Consider the following 23,521-nt stretch of genomic DNA (forward strand, 5'->3'; position numbering starts at 1 on the left):
GGAGGTTGGCCGTGAAAAATATAAATATATAAGTTTGAATGTGTACGACACGTTTACGATTTGACTAAGAAATAATTTGTTGTCGGTACAAAAATGTTGATCCAAAAATTCCTTCTTTTTTTTTTTAAAAAAATCCATCTTGTATCACAAATCTCATTTCTCCTCGAGGAAACTCAAAATTATGTACCCGTTCCAACCAAGTAAACCGGATAAAAAAAAAAGGAAGGCAGATTTATGATGCATATATACATATTTTACCATTTATTTAAATAATATAATTATTATTTTATCCTTTTAAAAAAACCAATAGCATTAATGTTAGGGGTATTTTAATTTTTTAACATGACTAAAAAGATTAACCATGGGTAAATGTACCTTTTATAATTTTTAAAACATAGTAAAACTATTTAATTATCTTCAAATTTAAAATTTTTTAAACTGACATAAAATGATTTTTTTTAATTTTAAAACACGGTAAAATAACAACTTTACCCTTAATATATATATATATATATATATATATATATATATATATAAATATACGTTCAGGGGCCTTTTGATCTTTTCACTACAAGTTTTTGTTGTTGTTGTTATTACTTTTTTCATTAAGGAAAATATGATCTTTTTACATAAATCAAATGTTATTTTGATGGAAAAAGTTGTAGGTGCATGCAGGGGAGGCGTCCACGAACTCTAGTTTGCAAGTGGGGCGTCTCCTGCGGTAAACAAATATCTTTTCGTTGTGTTGTTGGAATTACCTCCATATCTTTTTCATATTGATGCAGCGTATGTCGGTAGTGGTGGACAGTTTGTTGCTAGTAAGCATCTCTCTCTCTCTCTGCTCTCCCATAAATTATAGTTTGGTCTTCTTTGTTGTTGATGATTCAACTTCAATCTTTGTTTTTTTGTTTTTTGTTCTTGTCCCTTTTATGAAAGTCTTATTTGTTTTTAATTTTATCTTTCAATTTTAATTTGTCATGTATTATTTTTGCTGACTCAATTCTAATTCTTTTGATTTCTTTTTTTTTCCTAGTTCTTTTGTAAAGATTTCATTTGTTTTCAATTTTACCATTCGATCTAAATTCATTGTGTTTTATTTTTTCTAATAAAGTCTTCATTCTTTTGATATTTTTTGTCTTTTTATTAGAGTTATTTTTATTTTTAATTTCACCCTCCAATTGAAAATTTAAAGTTACCCTCATGTTTACCTTTTATTTTAATTTTTATCCTCATTCTTTAATTATTATTTTTTGGTTCGGATCATTTTGTGTAATTAATTTTTTTATATGTCATCTTTCAATATTTAATTTTTTTTATAGATTGGGTTTCGTAATTTTTTATATATAGTGCTTTTAAGTTACTTGAATCACGAGTTTTTAAAAAATAGAGATTAAAATTATTTTTCTTGCTTATTTACTACATATTTTTGATACATTGACCAAAGGTTGAATATTGGATTAGCAGGCAATGGTGCTCTTCAGCAACCGCTACGCTTGAATTCAAGCTGGCCTGCTGGGGTTGTTGATAATCAATCATGGAGTTCAGCAGAATTCTACTTGGCCTTTAGGTGGAAACCAGATTTCTGGACTTTCGTATGCAAATCCTCCAAATCAACCTCCTCTTGCTTCAAGTCCAAAAGGATGGCAGAATGGTGACTGGCTATGCAATCGTGGCTTCCATAATTACTCTTTCCGCAGAGCTTCAATTATTATTATTATTATTTTGTAGCAAATAGCAACAGGAAACTCTGTGCTGCTTGTTGTTTGTCTATTATGATTGGAAGTAAAGCAGACATGTTTGGGAGTTTATGCTCCCTATCCCAGTTTTAGTACAGAATTAGCTCCAAATTGGCAAGCACCAGTGCAAATTCCACATCAATTAACAATGCCTGCACTCCTCGGAAAAGGGTAAATGTTGATTGGGCTGATCCTTCTACACATACCCAGTTAGCTGACTACACAGAATAATGAGAAAATATATAAACTGGGAAAGGGCCATCCTTTGGTGCAATAATAAAACTCTTTTGATTCTAAGCGCTGAAGTGTAAGTTTATTCTTGAGTTTGTGACCACACCTTACATGAAATACTGAATCTAGAACCGATCTATATATCACCGTCACGGTCTTGATTCTGTAAGATGCACCCTGGATCTGTATAAATGAAATTAAATAGAAAACTAATAAATTACTCTGTTGAGTAAGAGCTTGAAGGAAATGTGCTGCAAAATGATGAATCACTTGGAATATTGGAAGTTGAGCTTGAAGACTAAATCTAGTGCTCTCTCTAACCTAACAGAGTGTGGATAAATATAATAACTCCAAGTATCTGTACATGCACATATAGCATACACCATATTGTACCATGAGATTGATCAACGAATTTCTCAATTACATTGTAATACTTTCTGCTTTGCATAGCAGAGCCAAGCCATGGCGAAATGGAGATTGGATGTGCACAAATTGCAACAATCATAACAACGCATCTCGAGCATGGTGCAACAGGTGAGCAACTAAAGTATTTTCTTAGCTCTACAGTGTTAGTCTTTTGGGCAGAACTTGCTCAATTCATAGTTCTGTGTGTAATGCATGTTTGCTGTCGTCTTTCTTTTTTCTGGTTTCGTCACTGTTTGCAATGCTAAGCAGACTCTTCTTGGCAATAACAAAGAGCAGTTGTGAAGGGTTTTCTTTCATAGTTTCATGAAACAATCCTGTTTTTGAACAAATCCTTGAAACTTTGGTTTTAATTTATCATTCCTAATATCTCTATCGTTATGTTTGGCTGAATACGGAAAGCTTTTTGCAGGTGTAAGACGCCAAGAGACATGTTCAATGTCTTATAGCTGTGAATTTCTAGAGGATCTAGAGTTGTGTAGCTTGCAATGCCCTTCGTTTGAGGTTCTGTTTCAGTTTTGTGCAACATCTGGTTATAGAAAAATGAAAGTCGTATAGGCGTACAATAGGCACTAGAAATTAGCGGTGGTGATATTTGAAGGACAAAGAATATATTCAAAGCTTGCTTGTTTTCATTTGTGATAGCAGTGAGTACACGCGTGCGTGTTGAGACTTGAGAGAGAGAGAGAGTTCCATTCCATATTCAAAGATTGTTTTCTTTTCTCAACTGGAGTAATAAAGTTCCATTTGTTGGTTTGAGCATTGGTTCTTATGGATTCTTTCCTTGTCCACTGCAATTATTTTGAAGTAACTTGTTAGCGATTGCTCCTGCCTTCTGCTTGCTCATTTGGGATTCATCGAGGGTAGGGATATAACTCAGCAACAGAGTGTCACCTTGACGCATTCAAGATGACGGAGACATTGCTTAAAGCTTCGAGACGAAGCATAAGCAACCTCGTTGAAACTGGACGGGGTAGATTTATGCTTTGATAATGTGATAACTGATTGCATATTCGATTCATAGCAGCAAAATCTCTATAAACCCGAGCAAAAAAAGCAGTCTCTTTTCATTCATGAAATGCTATCTTGGCTATGAACCCTTTGACATGAAGGAACAGAGGAGTGGTGTCCTACAGGTAAAGATTAGGAGAAGGCCCTACAAACCGGAAAAGTATCCAAGCTCCAATCATAATGAAAATGGAAGCATAAGCAAACTTGTTGAGCCAAAACAGCATCACCTTCTCTCCAAAGTAAAGTTCAATAATCTTTTCTGAAAGGCTCTTATCTTCCCACTTCTTTCGAGCAGATGCTTGTGCCTTTACAGCTAGCTAGCAAAGTTCAAACTTCAAAGTTTATCCCTTTTATTTACTGTTGGTGTGTGTTTGGTGCAAGGCATCCGAGTCTCTTTTTGTGGGAAGACCCTATCATTTGATGCCATTTCATGAAAGTACCCTGACGCCCGAAATGGCCCTTTTGACTCGTTAAGATAAAAAATTAAAAGTAAGATTGATTTTTTAAAAAAATTATCTCAGTCAATTAAAAATACTAGTGGAATAACATAGTTAAAAAAAATAATTGACCACATATTATCCTTTTAAAACAGGCAGATTAGATGGGGGAAACCATTTATCCTATCTGTGTTTGCAAGCAGACAAATTAATGTAGAGATAGTGGAAAAACCGGGTTTTTTTTTATGAAAATAACAGTGATTCAAGAATTTTTTATTTTAAAAAAATTAAAACCCAATTTTCTGATCGGATAAAACTAAAAATAAGTTTAATGGAACTAAGAAAAGAAAAAAAAGTGATCAATATAATCCATCCATCTACGTAAAGAACATCCATCCAATGGCTGTGTTACAATACTTTTTATTTTTTTTATTTATATAGGATGTTTAGGTTAACTTGTACTAATCTCTATAAATTTTAAAATTAATAATCAAATAAATTTTTAATAATCATTAATATTTATTTAATAATTATATAGCTCGAATATAAGATCAGATTCTTTGATTTCAAATTCTTATATTTTGATACGTGAGCATATGTATATTCTTAAATTAAAAGGAAAAACGAATCGAAAAACTATATATCTCATCCCAAAACTACCCCTTATAAACTCCCAATTTAACATTCCTACCCAGCACTCACCCGACCGGCCAAACCTTTTATTACCACCTCCCCCACAATCCTTGTGTTTCAAGTCATCTCTCTCTATCTCTCTCTGTCTGTCTCTCTCCCTCTCCATATTTTTTACTCTCCGAGTCACCAACTCAGTCAGGCATGACCGAACTCAATAATCCCGATAGCGATGACCCCTTCCCTGTTCAATATCAACCGTCTGAACTTAAAATCGCTTCGGAATTTCTTTCCACCTGGCTCCCTTTCCTCTCTCGGGATCTCTGCCGTGACTGCACCAAAACTCTCTCCGATCGCATTCGCTCTCTATCAGGTTATAACAACTTTTTCTTCCCGAGTTAACCTTTTTGTTTTTGTTTATTATCTTAACACCAGTTTTTTTAAAATAATAAATATACTGTTAACTGATTAGTTGAATTATAGAAATTAGTTTTTTTTTTTAATTTACAGTGTCGATATTTTGAAAACCAGGGGTTTCTTTTGTTTACTGTTAAATGTAAGTATTGCTATTAATTTTTTTTTGTTGAAGTTAAGGTTTGTTGTTGTTTGAATTTTTAACTAATTTGGAGTCTTTGGTTGTGGTATGTTTGGTAGTTATTGTAGAGCTCAAAGGCGAAGATAAGGGTGGGGATTTTCCGAAATTGAATGATGAAGTGGAATTGTCCAACGGGAACTGTTGTTCTGATGGTAATTGTGAAAAAAATTCCGTGGGAAGTTTGAAAGAGGAAGATGACACGATTTCGATAGTTAGTTGGAAAGATGGAACACCTGGGTGGTCTGAAACACCACCCATGTCGGAGGCTTCTACTAGTGGATTTCATAGTGAGAGGCACTTGGGGATGTCTTGGGCGGATATGGCACAGGATGATGAACTTGCAAAAGAAGAGAAGGAACTAGAACAGCAGGAGTTGAATAAACGGGAAGTTAATGTGAATGATTCAGCGGGTGATTTGAGGATAACAAAGGTTGTTGGGAAGCCTACGACGTTAGCGTATGAGCAAAGCGAATACAATCGGTTTATGAATGTGAAGAGGAAGAAGGAGTTTATGTGTTATGAGAAGGTTAATGGGAAGCTTACTAATATTCTCCAGGGTCTCGAACTTCACATGGACATTTTCAGTACCGCGGAGCAGAAGAGGATTGTTGATCATGTCTATGCTCTTAAAGAGAAAGGGAAAAAGGGCGAGTTGAAAGGTTGGTTTCATGAAGCTTTTATCTTTCCCAGGCTATTCTATTTGATCTGTTGATAAGTTTTCCACTTAAGCCAATCAGAAATTCTTTTCTATGTGCTATGTTACATTTTTTGCTTAATTGCTCTGGCCACTGGTTTTATGTTCCTAAATAGCTGCGGTTCCTAGGATATATGCACACACATATTTATTCCATGCATGTCAATTTGTGTTAGTAAAAGCACAGTTGAAACTAGTGGTGTTCATGTTTTTCATCACTGTCAAAGAACACTATATAGCACACTAGCACCAATCATTAAATCCTACATTTTCCATGGTGACAACTGAGAGATTTTGACTGTTTAAAGCATCTTCTTTTTGTGCTTCGTAGCTTCATATGCCAATAAATCTAAGCTTTCGTCATTTATTTGACACTTGTTGGTCCCTAAAACAATTGACTGTCCTGTTCCATAAAGAATAAAACATTGAAGTTATGAAAGTAGATGTCAACTTATTCGGTATTATCTATTTGACCATTCTATATTATCTTCCCGTGCATGATATAAATTGGTCGAACATTGTTGTTGACATGGTTTTGCACTTTCAACTCAGTACTCATGGTGATTTGCAGACTGATGTCAAAACTCGCCTTGAGTGTTGATTGGTAATTTTTTGGAATTTTATATTCCTCTTCTAATTCTATGGATCTGAGCACATCCATAGTAGACTCATTAGCTTTGAATAGTTCCTTAGCTGTTTTTCACATACAGTATATTGATCTGTTAGATGTGCTTTCATCAGTAGAGGTATGAATTTATGTCCAAGATTTTCTCTTTGCATCATTTGTGAGTTGAACTGGGTAAAACATTTCCTGGAAAATATTCAATTATTTTATATATCATTGTTCATAATTGGGAGGGAATTTCTGAAATTTTCTTGCAGAACAAACATATTCAGCTCCACAAAAGTGGATGAGGGGCAAAGGGCGTGAGACTCTCCAGTTTGGTTGTTGTTACAATCACGCAACAGTAAGTTATGATCCCTTTGCTACATATCATCAACGTTCTGAATTATGGCAATTCAAAATTTTGAATTTCAAAACTGCACAAACGTTAGAACTTGAAATATTAACACTATGGTGGCAGGATAAAAATGGAAATCCGCCAGGCATTGTCCAGGATGAAATGGTAGATCCTATACCTGTCCTTTTTAAAGTGATCATCAGAAGGCTGGTCAGATGGCATGTTATCCCGCCAACTTGTGTGCCGGACAGTTGTATTGTTAACATTTATGAAGAAGGGGACTGTATACCTCCTCACATTGATACCCATGATTTTGTTCGACCTTTCTGTACTGTCTCTTTTCTTAGCGAGTGCAATATGCTATTTGGATCACACTTAAAGATTGTGGGTGTGGGTGACTTTGATGGTCCAATCGCAATCCCTCTTCCTGTGGGGTATGTCTAACTTGCAATCCTTGACATCAATTCCTTGCTATTATATCATTTTTTTTCTTTCTTCTTTTCCCGTCTAGTATATTGTGCATGATCTTGTAATTATTGTCCTGATATTTGTTTATACTCCACCTTTGTTGTCATGGAACCAAAATCTTAGTCATTTTTGTTTTCAGATCTGCTCTTGTCTTAAATGGAAATGTAGCAGACGTTGCTAAGCATTGTGTGCCTTCAGTTCATAAAAGGAGGTAGCGATTGAATCTTTTTGAATCTTCTTGAGCTGTTCTTATTGTATGGTGTTTGTTTAATTTGACTCCTTTCCCACCTTGTATTTGTTATAGGATATCAATCACATTTAGAAAAATGGATGAAGCAAAACGACCTATAGGTTTTATTCCAGATCCTGGTTTGCAGGGAATTCAGCCATTGCCACACGAACCGGATAAAACAAGGAGGTTAAATTCTCCTAAATCCGAGCCTTACATGAAAAGGCGGCCATTTGATAAAGAGGGTAAGATGGAAGGAAGGAGATTTGCAGAGAATGGTTCCCAATCAGAACCTGATTATTCAAGTCAGAGTCGACGACCGGCTGCATATCAGCGGAGGATCAAGGAAAATATAGGTAGAGCTGATGGATGAGGTCCAACCCTTCTGTTGGCTGAATTGTACCTTTCAGATTTGGACATCCGAGATTTAATTGCTGGCATGTTTGAGTATTCTGTGGAAAGCGGATATGGAGGTTGAGGTTTATTTCAGTGTCAGAGAGTTCTGCTGAATATATTAATGTATACGTAGCAATACCTAATGCATTCTTCATTTGATTCTGATCAAAGCAAATATTTACATGGGTGTGTGGAATAGAGAGCAATATTGAGTCTGCTGTCTATTAGTGAATCCAAAGGTTTTAGACATTACTATAACAATTGTGTAGCTGGAATCCTTTGAAGATCTGGTTTTGGTTAAATCCCTGATCGGATTATCCGTATCTCGAAGCATGGCTCGGTATTTGATTAATTGGATCAACTAGCTTGATGCTGCTTGTTTGTGAATTGTGACGGATTGCTGCTTTGTTGAGGTGCCGTTAAGCTGATTGGTGACAGAAGTACTCCACCACATCATAGCGCGAGATGGCATTATATTGTTTTCATATTCTACACTGGAAGTCTTGAGAATTGTATTATAATTGTTTTTCCTTCACCTGATTGCTGTCAACAAATTATTGATTTGCGAGTTTATTAATATTAGCTTTGGTGAATTCTGAGTGGAATGTTTTTTATTCCTGGTCCGGTTATATGCTAGGTTAACCTGCCGTGTCGGACCGGATTTAATAATAATACTGAAAACTAGCTATATTATTTTCTTTGGCAAAAGAATCATTTTATTTCAACCCTTACTATTTCAACTGTCTTAATGTCAACCTTGGAGCGTCTAAGAAGTTATTATGACGTGATAACTCCTAATGTTAATTGTATTGATAATGAAATCTTATTAAATGCCATTATTATCCTCCATCCTTTTCTTTCACTTTCTTGCTCCCACAGCCCCCACAAATATGTTACAATATCCATGAAAACCTACAAAAACCAGCTCCAAACTAGTGTGTTACCCGTGATGTTATGAAGTCAAGAATTTGATGTATAATGTACAAAACACTTTTAAAATACAGAGACGGTGATAAACTAAACGACAAATTTATTTTTAAAGCATTGAAATGATGACAAAGTAAATTAATAAGGCCAAGTAACCTGTGAATCAGAATATGAGTTTGTGATAATTTTATTGAATTTAAATCGAAATAAATTAAAAAATTTGATTTTAATTAATCAAATATTAAAAAATAAAAATAAAAAATAACTAAAAAGAAAAGGATCCAAAAATAACTCAAGCAAATCTAGATTAGCAGCCCGTGCTATGCTGCATCCCAAACCAAATTGATTTTAACACCAAAAAAAAAAATGCTTAGGCGATGACAATATTTTTAAAGAAGAAAGGAAATATCTGAGGCTTGAGTCATTGACTTGACTAAATCCATTAAGTCAGGTTAATTTAATAATATGATTAAAGAAATCAGCAAAGAACAAAAAATAAAAAGGCTTGAGATAACTCAAGTTATTTTTTAAATTAGTTAAAAAATCCTATAGAAAGCCAAAAAAATTACAGAGTTTAATATCTAAATAAATTAAATGTTGAAAGATGAAGTTGAAAAAAAACATGAGTTTAAGAAAAAAAAAGATAAAACAAATGGATTTTTGTTTCACGCTATGTCTTAGGCTAATTTTTTTTATCTAACCTTTAAAAACAATTTTTAAAAAATAGAAATGGTGACATACTAACAATATTTTTTCAAACAAATATTAAGCAATTAATTTAGTTTAATTAAAAAACATTATTTAAAAGGAAGATAAATCTAATAAAGAACAACAAATATAAAGAACCATGATAACCTAAGTGATTTTTAAAATAAGTGAAAAATTCTATCCAAGGAAAAATAAATAAATAAATTATAAATCCCAATATCCAATCAAATTAAATGCTAAAAGTTGAAACTGAAAAACATGAGTTTTAAAATAAAAAAAAAAACATCAGTGTCTTTTAAACATAGGTTAAGCTCTCAAATTCACAATCTCTTGAATCCCAGTCTCGAGGTCAATTAAGATACTCAATTTAATATTAAATGATGAAATAAAAAAATATTAATTTAAAAACTTGTCAACGCAAAAAAATAACAATAAAAAGAATGAGAATAAAATCTATATATAAATATAATAAAGGAGTATGGAACCGTAAAAAAATCAATTTTAAAATCTATCCTCAATAAAATAATTAGAAATAAAAAAATGAAAATTAAATTTAAAATAAAAAAATAATAGAGAATAAAATTGAGAAAAACAATTCTATTCTATAAATCAACTCAAATGAACAAAATAACAATTAAAATAACAGGCAACAAATCCTAAAGAAAAACAAACCGAAAGGGTAATGTGAAATGTTATAAGGCCAAACACGAAGAGGGGGTGGGGGGGTAAATGTAGTAATTGTCGTGATAAACTAAAAAACACTAAGAAATCTCATTTTTTAGTCTTCGTGAGCAATCACATATGCTTTCCAAAGATAATGGGGTGACTCATTTGCACAAACTTGTTAATAATTTTTTTTAAATTAAATTACTGAATTGCTTGTAGACCATATGATTATTCCAAGTAATTTAACTTTGTAAGAAATTACAAAAAAGATTGAGCCCCCTTAAATAATTCTAAAATGACAAATGAATATCGTGAAAAAGATTCTTTAATTACTTTTCAAGACCAGTTCATTGGATTTTTCAATAAAAAGAAAAAAATATTAATTTGTTATTATAATTCACAATAATAAAGGATGTTTTTCAACACCAAATAGATGATGTTAATTAAAGGAGGTATTAAAGCAGTTGCTATGATATATATAGAGACAACTTATAAAAACAAAGTTTAGGGGGTGACTATTTTGGAAAATTTGAAAAAATTAGGTCTAATATGGAAGATAGCTCAAACTATGAATTATACTGTATTTTTTTTTCATTAATTCCAAGATTATCACAATGGAACTTCTTGAGTTCGTACGTGTATGGGTTTGATATTATGATGTATAATATTTTTTATAGTATTATTTTATTAATAAAATATATTACAATAATTTTTTTTATAATTTTTAATATTAATATATCAAAATTACTAAAAGATTTAAAAATTTAATAAATTTAATTTGTGGCTCATAAGTGTGAAATCCATCCGGGTCATTGAAACTAAAGTCAGTCATGAATTGAGTAATTAATCAAGTTGATTCGAGTTAATTTAAAATAATATTGTTTTAAGTTTTTTTTTTAATTTAAATAGAGTTTTAATCAAGTTAATAGAATTACAAGTTAACCCACCAGCAGATCAATTAATTTCAACTGGAATAATTGCTATTCAATTTAATTTAAAATACAATCTATTCCGAATCCCAAACCAACGAGTAACTAAATTAGCATGTAAAGTCAATCAGGTTTAATTATAACATGGTTAAAACTAGCTAGTTGGCCAAAAACTTGAAAGTGGTTCCAAAATAATCTATTCAAATATCCGACTCTGCTTCAAGCTCCTAACGAAAAGACCAGTAGTTTGTGGTCCTACAAAAGATCCAATCTCTTTGGAACCATGAAAACTTCCTAATGCTGTCCACTTGTATGTTTATAAACCATCATATGATGCTGCAAAACTACACAGCGCAAGCATAAACAATATTCTTCACTGAAGTTTTCGCATCCAAGGTTTTTGTTTGAATGTGAAATGCTTTTGCTTTTGTTCTTAGCATTTATCTTTTAATTAATGAATATATACAACTTAAAAAACGTGAAAGAATTAATAAAAGTTGTGGCTAGGGTTTGTTCTATATATGTGCAGGTAGCCAATCCCTTTCTTAGAAATTAACAAGACAGAAAGCAAAAGAAAGAGAAACGAGAGACTGCTAGCAGCTAGAAAGAGAGGTTAAGAGATATGAACTGATATTGTGATGTTATCTTTAGAGATATGGGAGGAGAAAATAAGAGCCAAAGAGATGATTACCCCGAAGAAAGGGAAGGGTACCCCTGCCGGCTGGGCAATACCACTAATGCATTCCTTATGAGGTCAGCAGTTCATCAGCAGTTCAGGATGTTAGATGAGAGAGAGAGAGAGAGAGAGAGAGAGAGAGAGAGAGAGAGATGTGTTTTTTAGCCTTCCCTGCCAAATCAAAGCCTAAAAAAGTTGATCATCAAGAAGAGAGAACGACACTGGCTATTATTTGGCTCCAAGAAACAAACACCAATGCCCACATCCCATTTCAGAGATTGCAGAATCCAAAATAAATGCATGATAAGGAGAGCAAAATCTCATGATGAAGTGTCAAAATCAAACAAATAGCTTCATCTTATGATGAAGTGTCAAACTCAAACAAATTCAAGGCTTTATTATTAAACCCAGATGACACAGGACGATCCACCTCCATGTCCGATGAGTATAAGACACCTTTGTTTTTGCTTGTTTTTACTGTGCAAAAATGTTTAATTTAATATATTTCTAAAGAATTTAAAAAACAATTATTATCACGATTTTAATCAAGTTTGGAAAGAAAAACAAAATTTAAAGTTGACATGCAAATTTTACGAGTGAACTTGTAACATGGTAAAATACATGTATTAACTCAATTTTTTTCTTAAATGACATATTTTATCCTTTTAAATTTCTTTTATTAACCCATGCTCAACCCTTAACCCAGGTTTTACATTAAGTTGAATGGGTCTAATAATTATAATTTAACATGATTTAAAGAGATTAAATACTACTGTACAATATTATACCTAAAAACTTAAAGATACAGGAGAAGTGATTGAAATAGTTCTTGATGTGCTGTGTAATGATGAGACTTTATAGTTTATCCAAATTTCGGAATTCTGGACAGGAACAAGAAACGATAGTTTTCCACTAATTTCCTTTTACTGCTTCGATCTCATGCCTTTTTCAGGATTGTATCATATGAGACAATGAGGATTTCAGAGAAAGGTGAAGGGTAGGAAGAAAAAAGAAGAAGTTAGATTTAGAATCTCTTGTAGCACATATATTTCTCGATAGTTCTGATAACCTGGTAGTAAATCATGCACTGAAGACAGAAGGAGTCCATGCCTCTAAGTCGATCCATGGGCACAAAGAACTTGCATATGCAAAACTAACATGAGCAGTGATTTTCTTTTTCCCAAGGAGGATCCAGTATGAATCTGATATTGGGAAGTAAAAACAAAAATATGTGCTCAGGCGACAGGACTGCTTGGTACTTGCTGCGGGCAGAATAATAATCATTTCAATACGCCCTTTCGTAATGTATGCGTGGGCTGGAACATAATTTCCCTGGTGAAAATGTGCCTCTTTCTCACAGGAGTAAAAGAGATGTCGATCGACACACACTGCCTCATGCACCATGAATATCGATGCTGGGTTTCAGTTATTTTTGGAAAAGGAAACACAAGGAAGAATGATATAGCTCTTGATGATGATCCTTTTTCCATGCAAATATTATTTTAATATATTTACAAGTAAAGAAAAAACAATCCTTAACTTAAAAACACCCCTGAGACATGCAGAAACCAAAGCATTAATGATCTGGGTACATTTATTTCTGGGAGGCGTGGTGATTCGTGGTGTAAAGGAATGAAGATATGGTGATAGTGAGATTGTTTTTGTACCCAATTGCCGACATTACTGCTTACCTTTGTCTTCTTAACTCTTCATGTTACTATATATTAATTTGATGTTATTTTGCTTGACCTAGCTAGTCCACGTTCAATTTCTAGGCCACGCAAGAGTAAAGACGTTGACAATAATTCAGAAAATTGTTTAGTAGTTATAAATGAAAGTACTGGCTCAATTTGCTAGTTCTTAATGGTATGGGAACAAACCAGCTGCTTCACTAAACAAATTGGTAACGTGGTTCTATGCCAGAATCAAAACGATTTAAAATATATATAAATTAATTTGAGGCAAAGAAAATATATATTTCTAAGGTTTTATTTTGGTACTTTATGAAAATAAAATTAATTATATATATATATATATATATATGTATAAATCTAGATATTATTTGCTTGTGTATGTAAAAAAAAAAAAAAACCATTGATACATGTATTAAAGAATTGAACCCTTCTCAATTATATATTAGACTACTTGACAATTTAACACTTTTAATCTGATAAATTCTTCCTTTCTAAAAAACAACAATGGTAACATAAAGAAGTAACTTTATTTATTTATTTTTGATAAATCCTACTCCGTATATATAATGCTTAACAAAAATACTTAGGAAGAGGGGGTTTGAAGAAAATATGATCAGGGAGCAAGAGATGAAAGGATCGGCCGGGGATATATATATATCTGCAACAAGGTTTTATTTATTTATTTTTGATAAATTCTAGTACTCCTCATGTTTCCAACTAAAAAAGAAATTATACGAACAAAGGTCATGGCTATGTTCCAACTATTGCCTTAATTAGAACATCTTGCCGATCGAGGACAGTGAAGAAGTCAGGTTCAGTATTTGCAGTTTCCAAGCTGCTTCTCTTTATTAATTGCATGTCTAGACACTCACCATCACTATGATCAGGCTGTACTTTGCTAAATCAGAGCTTGCTTTTACTTGAACAATATTAGTATATAACACAGCGGTCCCCTTGCTAGTCGATCCCCAAGGCGTAAATTAACCAGTTAAGATATATGCTTACTTAAATTCCTGGGATTCTTGCAGAGGATATTGTAATCTCAAGATATAAATATATAGGTAATAAAGCAAAAACATGTGGAAGCACTAATTAATGCAAGGATGGGTGGCATATATAAAGATAGATCCTCGTAGCTAGGCCAAGGCATGATGAACACTACCTATGATCTTCTTTTACATGTATGTATATGTGTGTGTGTGTGTGTGTATATGTGGCCATGCATTTTTTTTATTTCCTTTTGCTTTGCTTCTACCCCCAGGAGGATTTAAATTGGTTTTGTCCATGATAGTGTCACTAGACATGAACACACTACATCGTTTTGTGACATTCATTCATTCATTCATTCATTCAGAAGCAAGCATCATTCACTCCTTCCTTACTTTCTAATTTCTTTCTTTCCAATATATCACTAGCTAGCTCCATATGTGCCTCAATTTTCTACATTTTAAAGTCTCTCTCAAGGAAACTGAATGACTAGTTTTAATTATATCATAGCCTTTTGATCCAAGTTATTCTACTGATACCCTCCCTTTCTAAGCTCTCATTTGTCCCTTCTCTTCTTATGAAGACTTCACTGTCAACTTCAGTCCTTCTCTATCAGATATTTCTCTGATATATATCCTCCCCTTCCATCTCATATGCCTCTTATATAGACCTCTCTTAGACTGGTCCTTTTTTATAGACCATAAGGCCATATATATAACCCCTAGACTCTAACTAGCTATTTCATGCACAAGCCTGATCTCTCCCACACACCTAGCTACCCCACCTCTTACATTTCTCACAACTAATTAATCCTCTCTTCTAGATATTTTGTTCTCTTCCCTTTGTTTTGTTCTGGCTTCTCAATCCATCATGGAACCTCACCAACAACAACCAAATGAGGATAATAACGGTGGCGCCAAAGGGAACTTTCTTTGCAGGCAAACCAGTACAAGGTGGAATCCCACTACTGACCAGATAAGAATATTGAAGGAACTGTACTACATCAAAGGTGTTAGGTCCCCAAATGGAGCTGAGATTCAGCAGATCTCTGCTAGGCTTAGAAAGTACGGCAAGATTGAAGGCAAAAATGTATTTTATTGGTTTCAGAACCATAAAGCTCGTGAGAGGCAAAAGAAAAGACTCACCAATGAAGTCCCCGTGCAACAAAGAACTGCCTGGAAACCTGAAGATTATTACTCTTACAAGTACTCCAACAGTAATAATAATCCTGGTTGTTATTTCCCTCTCTAACTTGCTTCCTTCTTTTCCAGTGCTATCATGGCTAGCTAGACTTGAGTTTTTGTTTATTTTATGTGTCTTGTGTTGACAATTTTGCAGGGTTTTCTTCGGCTTCTTCATCTGCAAATACCGGTGTGGTTACTGTTGGGCAGACAGATAGCCATGGATATGGATCGGTAACCGTGCGGGAGAAGAATTCTTGGGTAAGAAATGATGACCCAGAAAATGTCAGTGACTTATGCCTTTGATAAGATCTTCTTGATGATGCTGAAGTTGGTGTAATCTAATATGCTTTTGCTGTTAGGCATTAAAGTAGAAAGAAATCAACATAAAAGTTACACCCATGTGGAATACTAATGCTGTGTGAATTTTCATTTACCTTTTTACCAACATCCACTCAGATCTTGCCTTAATACTCCCATCACAAAAGCAGAGGTAGAATGGAGATTTACAGCCTTAAAAAGTTTCTTGACAATATCTATAGTAAAGGCAGAAACTTTTCTGGTTTCCTTGGAATGATAAATTTGAACAAAACAGCTTCTTTTTCTTTGAATTAAGCCTGCCATTTTCCTTTCCTGTAAACAGGATACGGGGCAGAAAAGGTCTAAAAAAACTCTTTTGTTTGCTTCATCAGGACTGTTCAGCACCAGCTGGTGGTAGCAATGGTGCTGGTAGTGGATCCATGAGCAATACTATTAACTATGGATCAGGGGTTGACATTAACCCTCACAGTTCATCCTATGCTGTGTTTGGTCAAGAACAAGAAGCAGCTGCAAAGATTGAGACTCTTCCTCTATTTCCCATGCTTGGTGAGGACATCAGTAGCTCTTTCAACATCAACAATATTAACCCAGACTTTTATTACAGTAGCGGCTGTGGCTATGGTGATTATGGCAATGACACTCCTTCCCGTACTTCCCTGGACCTTAGTCTCTACTCCTACAATGGCCAACCACAAGATTATTAATGTTTGTGAATATTATCCCTCTTAATTAGTTTGCTACCTTGAGTAATTCTAGCCTTCTTGTGATATTCCTCTTAGGTACGAGTACCCCTACTAATTAATTAGTGGTGCTATTAATTTTATGTGCTTCTTAGGTGTCTTCTTGCTAGACACTTGTTTATTGAAAATTCCAAGTAGTTATGAACTTAACACCTGCCACACAAAGGATTTAAGTACACTTTTATTAAACTCGGACCATCTCCACAAAATAACCTAAAGTCTTGATCGGTTTAGGTTCACCAAATAAATAAAGAAAAATTTAGATTGACTAATTTGACTTTTTTTCTTAACATGTGGTTTTCATAATTATTTTTTTAAAAATAAATTAACTTGTGACCCGACTTTTATCTTGAGTCGAGCCATACTTAATTAGTAGATGATTATGTTACTTTATTGATTTGTTCAATAATATTTTTTTTATGGTAATTTACATTACTATAAAATTAACAAAAAAAAATAGAAATACTAACAAAAAAATTTTATTGATAGATTGCAGTGAACTTTACTGACATATTAATTGTTTGTTGTGTTTGTTAATAAATATCGATGAAAATATTCTCTCAGTATATACTGAGAAAATCATAATAAAAAAAGAATGAGTTAAAAAAAAAAACGCCAAATTAGTTCCTTGTTATGTCATTTATACAAATAAGATTACCGATAAAATAAACTTGTTAATAAATATTGCCCGTAAATCCATCAATGATCCCCCCTCAACACAACAAACACCCCCCCCAATAATTTTATCACAAAATCAATCTTCGATCATAAATTCAGCCATCCAAACACTCAATCTTTTGATTCAATTTTTTTTTAGAATTTTCCACATTAAGTAAGCAAAACTACTTATTTTTTGTTTGAACTCAATTTTAAAATGTTAATTTTTATTGTATACTTTTGCAGTATATATGTAGTTTGTTTGTGTATTTACTTGTTTTATATCTTTTAGTCATGAAAATTTATTCTAGGAATGTATGATTTGTAAATATTAGGGTTTGTTTGAGATTTTAAAAAATTATATTTGTTTGTAATTTGAGGAAATTGATTTTGATTTTATGACTTTGGTGTTTTGTAATGAAATAAATAATAACTTATTTAATGAGTCCGTTTTATATTTTATCAATTTTATTGTTAAGTTGAAAATTTCGGTAAATATTTAGGATTTTGAATTTATATAGATAGTTAATAATGATTTAAGAGTATTATTAAAATAGATTGAATAGGTTTGAGCTAAACCAATGTTAGCTAATTTATTTAGTTTATATAATTAATTAATATATTCTATATAAGTTTGATATAAGTAATGAATAATTATTCATGCATGTATCGAGATTCACTCAAAGGGTTACATATAATGGATTATTGTAATGAGATTGAGAGTTTTATTAATTACACGCTATCTAATCTGAAAAATATTAGTGGAAGTGATCGATATTAGATATCCATGTAAGAGGTGTAAGAATAAAAAAAAATTCAATCCATATGTTGTAACAATATATCTTCTATAAAAAAAACTCTTGAAAAAATATATATATTTTTACACATAGAGAATCAAATATTCCTTACAAGACTAAGTGCTCGGACATGATTCCTAAGTATTAGGAATTTCAAAACATCATAATTTATATAATTATATTGTTTTATTTGTTTTTTTAATCATGTTTTTAAACAAAAATATCCTAAAACAACAACAATTTAACTTTATTTACAAAAAAAAAGGCCTACAAACCCACAAAGCATAAAAAATAAAAAAAGGAAAATAGAAAAACCTAAATAATAATAATAATTTGTAAAAAGAAATTAAAAAAAATATATATCCATAAGACCTCAAAGGAGAGAATCACCTTATTTTCCATATTAGGTCCACACGACACCCGCCAATAAAAAAAACTCCTTCAAGTACGTGTTGTATGAATCTCCGAGCAGATCTATCCACCAAAGCATCTCCGACAATCAGCGTGCCTTTGTTTACACATGGCTGGACTGGACTGGACTGGACTGGACTGGTCTGGAAGAGAATAATGGTCTCAGTCTTTTTCCTCCATTCCAATGTCCTTAGAGCACCACTAACCTTAAAATCATCAGTTGCTAAATCCATTTCAAATCCTTAGTTATTACAATAATCATCGAGTAGAATCTTCAACTCTCTGGTTGCTGGATCCCCGCAGAGAGAATCACTAAAATCACTGGAGCCTGCAAAAAAGAGACTCCATTACAGAGACCACAGATTCTTGCTTCAATCGTTGGTGAATTAAGTGCTTAATGATAAATCTGTCAAGTGTTTCATCTTGTAATAACTCAGCCAAATTGTGAGTCATTGCTCAATCGAGTATTCATTGATTCTGTCTAATTATGCGTTTGAGGACATTTTTTGTGAGTGTTTAGAAATTAGGTTTCCTTTTCCTTCATATGCAATGTTAACTCTTCACGAGATTTTGTGTGGTATTGAAATAGGAGTTCATGGGTGCCTAATAATTTAAAAGAACAAAGAGTATATTTTATTTAAAAATATATTAAAATAATAATTTTTTTTATAAAATTTATTTTTAGCATCAGTACATTATTACAACGATCTAAAGTAAAAAAAATTAAAACAAAAACACAATATAATCATGTAAACAAACACATCCATGGTCAGCGTTAGATAAATCTTTAATTATTAAATAAAAGATAATTTTGTCTATACTTTATATTTATTGCCTATAAATATAATCACCATCTTTAGAAAGAAAAAATTCATGGCATATTTACTTCTTTTCTGCATTGGTGTTACTAAATTATATGGTAGGACCGGCTGATCATGACTAATTAATCGTGGGTTTGTTTTGCTAAATACTTAGTAAATTTAACGATAAAAATCTTAAATTCCATCATTAACATGTATTGATATGCAGCTATAACATCGTTTGGTTTGCATATTTTTATTTTTTATGGTGGAGCTTGTGATGATTATTATTTTTTTAATCAGTACGACTATAAACAAAACACATTTTAATTATAATCTTTTTCATTTCTGATAATTATTTGCGTATTATCCAACAAGTCTTCCTCACAAATATTATCTTAGCATCATAACCTTTGGATAATGAAACGAGGATGACCCTTCACACCCTTTGGAACTCGAAAGTCCACCGAGAGGTTTTTGTATATAAATAATTATTCAAGGGTTTTATATGTCAATAATCTCTCCCTGAAACAAGGTAGAATTTTACCAGTCCAGGCATGGGCACTTCCCAAAATTTCCCTGCCTTAAACTATGTCTTTCCTTGATATTAGAAATTAAAGCAATCATTTGATTTTTAGCTAAATGATTTTGATGGAGTTCATCGAAGTTCGCTTTCTATACTGAGTAATCCTTGGATGCTCATGGTCTTAGCTTTTGCCCTAGTTTTTTTCCCACAGAAAAGCACAGAAGTAATGGAAATCTATGCATGCAATACATGCCAAAGGTTTCATTGTCTCTCACTTGAGCACACCCCAAACTCCCTCTCAATCTCACCAGAACTCTTACTGCGTGCTATTTCAAATTGGAGCATAATCAGGACATTCGGGGCAAGTAGTCTCCGTCCATAACTCCCCCAGCAGAACTCCCTCCTGCCTGATTAAGCACCTCCCTCCCTCGGTAAAAGAAAATGCAGGGCCCTTCCTAGTTCTGAAACCTTGCCAGAGGTGGTTGAGCTGCTACCATTGTCTGTGCTGTATGTTGTCCGCTCTCTATGCAATTTCTGTGACCACATGACAAAAAAGCTTTTCGGATGAACTTAATATAAAACCGCAAACAAGGGAAGAGAAAATCTTCACCTGCGGCAACTGCAGCGAAGAGGAAGGAGGATCATGTATTTGATCTGCACTTTTTTTCAAACTTGTTTCTAGATTGGAATCGAGAGACTCGTCAGCTGATTGATGCAATCTAGAGATCTCCCCCGCTCTTCTATAGGGGCTCCCAGTCCTCAATCCATTGAGCATCTCGGTAGGCAAAAGATTATCCCTCAGTTTACTGGTAACTTGAAACAGAGCATTCTGTACATTTTTGGACTCGCCTGTAATCTGCAAAAAATATAACAGTTCGGAAATAAATCGCTAGGCAGATGGCACCAAAGGTTTTTGCCAAGTAGGTAGAGGAATGGGAATTAAAAAAAAAAGACATAAATCTTCTATGGAAGCACCAAATGCTTCACCATGTTGGCTGATCACACTCCATTACAATGTATAAACATTCCAGTATCTATCTATAGTTCTATACCAGTTATCATCCTGGATGATCAAGAAAAATCCTTAACTTTGAAAGCATCAGGCAATATCAAAGAACAAAAGGCAACCGATAAGTGACAGAACTCTTGGTAAATTTAAAATATTGCATATCTACACAACAAACAGCAAAGACATCAAAATTTTATATAATAAGATAAATGAAAAAAAAAACATATAAATGCAACTGATGCGCAGAGAACTGGTAGAGCTTTGAAAATGTTACAAGAAGAGGTGAAATTTGCTAACCAAACTAGATGATGACAACGACAGGTGATGATGAAGTGTTGATTGTTCTTGGAGGGAGAGGAGCACATAACTGTTTATAAGCACAAATCACAGCAGCACCAAAAATCACATTAACCAACAAATATTAGACTAAATGACATACTTCAACCCAGTTTATGTTGTCTACTATAATCCTCTTTATTTCACAATAACTTGAAAACAGATAACAAAAATTAAGACGATCAGAATTGCACCTGCAATACTACATCATTCTTTGACGCGCAATAGAAGAATTGGTCTCCTTGCAATATCTGTATATCAGCACCGGTTGTTTCTATCATTTCTGAATCTATCCTACCTCCCCTTTCAATCAAACAAGAGACCCTATTTGATGGCAGCAGGAGGGTTGCCGTCACGGTAATTTCCTCAATCAAGCCCAAGGAACGAGCTCTTTCAATGCCATGCTCAATAGATCTAGCAAAGACAAGAAGAAGTGCATTCTGTGCAGGAGAGTGGGATGATTCAAGATTCTCCAATGCAGAAACAGTAACTAGACGGGCGTCGGAGTTGGTTATAGGAGGAGCAAGGATGATAGAAGCACCAGTTTGATTTTGCATAGCTCTGACTACAGACCCTCCCTTGCCTATGATGCTCCCAGCTGCACCATGGGAGCAGATCATCCTAAATTGAACTTGTAATTGTTCGTTAGGTTTCTTATGGTCTGTATCAGTTGCAATATTTTCAGAATATGTGGGTAGCAGGGAACACAAATGAGGGAAGAATTCCGCATGTGGATCACCAGAGGAACCACTTCTTCTTCTCCTAACAGCTTCAAGGCTTAAATCCACTTCATCCTTCTCATATGGAGGACAATCTTGAAGGCAGCTAGTTATAGCAATCACAGCTTTCTTTACAGCCACAGTGCTACTCCCTGTAATCTTTTTTTTTTTTTCATACACCAATGTTTTCAAATTTCATTTCAGATGATATAAAAGATTTTATTTTTCTTAAACTATGATTTAAGAGATTATTAAATATATCAAAATTTGTATTACTTTATCCTACAAAAACATAAAATCTATCATGAATTATTATACGAGAAATATGTAGCCAAAAAAAGGAAGAAAAAAACCTGAATTAATTGATCTTCCTTTAACGCGCAAAGTGGGGCCGGGAGAATCCAGATATGGGCCCCACTAGCTCTCTTCATTCTCTTGATATTCCTGCCTTCTCTACCCACTACGGCACCAATCTGCGACGTATTGGCCAAAAGTCCACAATACCCCTCGCAATCACCGCCATCTTTCACCGCATCCACCTCCCACATCCTCTCCAAAACCCTAACCACCGCTTCCTGCGCTGCAGACACTTCCACCGTCTCATCTTCACCCACCGCGATTTTCCTCTCTGGGGATGCGGACCCCGCCACCACGATCGCCCGGTGCTCCGACCCCTTCACGGCCTCCTCGCAGTGAACAAGGCAACCGGTTTCAAGCCGGATTTGGGATATTACGGATCCGGAGTGGCCAATTAGAGCACCGATTTTCGAAGCATGGCAGACTACTCGGAATGCAACCTGACCCGGTTGGAGCTCGATCAACGGCTGTCGTGGAGGGCGCTTGTGACGGTGATGCTTCTGGTGGTGCTGCATTGAGTGGAGAAATGGAAAGGAGGGAATTTTTTTAGAGTGTACCAACTGTTTTTACCTTTCCTTCAACTAGAAAAGAGGATGAAGACACTAAAACGAAAGAAGAGAGTGGAAAAGAGAGGGTGGGAAAAAAAATGGTATGAGGCTGAGCGTGTGAGTGTGAGTGTGAGCGTGTGTTGGAGTGAATAAAAGATTTATGGGCACTCCAACGCGACGAGTGAGTGAACCGGGCCGAGGAGACGACCCGGGTAATCAGGTTTATTATCGGGTCATTGGTCCTATATATATATATATATATAGCAAGATGGCAGGGTTAAATATATTTTATTAATGTAACAATATATAATAAATTAAAATGCTGCTGAAATTTGAAATTTTGGGAATTAACCATTGGCTGCATCTGTGGATGCACTAGTCTTGGGATCTCTAGCTTCATCATAGATTGAAACCCAGTTATCAACTTATCTTAGCATTGTTACGGAAATACCATGAAATGTGGTGTTTTAAAATATTTTTTTACTTTTAAAAAATTATTTTTGATATATTTTAAAAAATCTTAATATTTTTTATTTTTTATTTATTTTTGAATTTTAAAAATTATTTTAAAAAAATTAAATTTTTTTATTTTTTTGTTTTAAATTAATATTATTTAGTATTTTTAAATTAATTTGATGCGGTGATATCAATAATAATTTTTAAAAAATAAAAAATATTATTTTCAAAACACTTTAAAAAACAATCGCGATCAAACCTTTA

The 23,521-nt window shown here is 33.7% G+C and overlaps 3 protein-coding genes across 5 annotated transcripts; 2 read left to right on the forward strand and 1 right to left on the reverse strand.

Annotated features, from left to right (window-relative positions):
- Nucleotides 1-4,562: 4,562 nt before the first annotated feature.
- LOC133673170 (RNA demethylase ALKBH9B-like) lies at nucleotides 4,563-8,405 on the forward strand. Of its 2 annotated transcripts, XM_062093859.1 has the most exons (7): nucleotides 4,568-4,841; nucleotides 4,979-5,024; nucleotides 5,123-5,722; nucleotides 6,640-6,725; nucleotides 6,843-7,153; nucleotides 7,327-7,398; nucleotides 7,492-8,405. In XM_062093859.1, exons 1-7 carry the CDS (start codon nucleotides 4,701-4,703, stop codon nucleotides 7,787-7,789), a joined length of 1,554 nt encoding a protein of 517 aa, XP_061949843.1. In that variant the 5' UTR covers nucleotides 4,568-4,700; the 3' UTR covers nucleotides 7,790-8,405. The 2 variants fall into 2 exon arrangements, with proteins under 2 accessions (XP_061949844.1, XP_061949843.1); XM_062093860.1 differs by lacking the exon at nucleotides 4,979-5,024 and having other exon boundaries at nucleotides 4,563-4,841.
- Nucleotides 8,406-15,269: 6,864 nt separating this feature from the next.
- On the forward strand, nucleotides 15,270-16,651 carry LOC133672611 (protein WUSCHEL-like). The gene is made up of 3 exons (XM_062093069.1): nucleotides 15,270-15,615; nucleotides 15,738-15,841; nucleotides 16,273-16,651. The coding sequence occupies exons 1-3, from the start codon at nucleotides 15,270-15,272 to the stop codon at nucleotides 16,603-16,605; spliced, it is 783 nt and encodes a 260-aa protein (XP_061949053.1). The 3' UTR covers nucleotides 16,606-16,651.
- Nucleotides 16,652-19,913: 3,262 nt separating this feature from the next.
- Nucleotides 19,914-22,941, reverse strand: LOC133672594 (KH domain-containing protein HEN4-like). Of its 2 annotated transcripts, none has more exons than XM_062093045.1 (4): nucleotides 22,250-22,939; nucleotides 21,372-22,055; nucleotides 20,443-20,688; nucleotides 19,914-20,366 (listed from the first exon to the last, which is right to left on the reverse strand). In XM_062093045.1, exons 1-4 carry the CDS (start codon nucleotides 22,766-22,768, stop codon nucleotides 20,244-20,246), a joined length of 1,572 nt encoding a protein of 523 aa, XP_061949029.1. In that variant the 5' UTR covers nucleotides 22,769-22,939; the 3' UTR covers nucleotides 19,914-20,243. The 2 variants fall into 2 exon arrangements, with proteins under 2 accessions (XP_061949029.1, XP_061949030.1); XM_062093046.1 differs by lacking the exon at nucleotides 19,914-20,366 and adding an exon at nucleotides 21,139-21,208 and having other exon boundaries at nucleotides 20,558-20,688; nucleotides 22,250-22,941.
- Between the last annotated feature and the right edge of the window lie 580 nt (nucleotides 22,942-23,521).

Source organism: Populus nigra, chromosome 14, assembly GCF_951802175.1.
Source record: "Populus nigra chromosome 14, ddPopNigr1.1, whole genome shotgun sequence".
Lineage (NCBI taxonomy): Eukaryota > Viridiplantae > Streptophyta > Magnoliopsida > Malpighiales > Salicaceae > Populus > Populus nigra.

Bases quoted from the DNA above. Each gene is read 5' to 3' on its own strand.
- LOC133673170 (XM_062093859.1), top strand. From the start codon at position 4,701: ATGACCCCTTCCCTGTTCAATATCAACCGTCTGAACTTAAAATCGCTT. The intron at 5,723-6,639 runs GTTGGTTTCATG...ATTTTCTTGCAG, and splicing joins GAAAAAGGGCGAGTTGAAAG to AACAAACATATTCAGCTCCA. The intron at 6,726-6,842 runs GTAAGTTATGAT...CTATGGTGGCAG, and splicing joins GTTGTTACAATCACGCAACA to GATAAAAATGGAAATCCGCC.
- LOC133672611 (XM_062093069.1), top strand. From the start codon at position 15,270: ATGGAACCTCACCAACAACAACCAAATGAGGATAATAACGGTGGCGCC. The intron at 15,616-15,737 runs GTAATAATAATC...ACAATTTTGCAG, and splicing joins CTCTTACAAGTACTCCAACA to GGTTTTCTTCGGCTTCTTCA. The intron at 15,842-16,272 runs GTAAGAAATGAT...TTGCTTCATCAG, and splicing joins TGCGGGAGAAGAATTCTTGG to GACTGTTCAGCACCAGCTGG.
- LOC133672594 (XM_062093045.1), bottom strand. From the start codon at position 22,768: ATGCAGCACCACCAGAAGCATCACCGTCACAAGCGCCCTCCACGACAG. The intron at 22,056-22,249 runs GTTTTTTTCTTC...AAAAAAAAAAAG, and splicing joins AGGAAGATCAATTAATTCAG to ATTACAGGGAGTAGCACTGT. The intron at 20,689-21,371 runs GTGCAATTCTGA...TATTTTTTGCAG, and splicing joins AGAATGATGTAGTATTGCAG to ATTACAGGCGAGTCCAAAAA.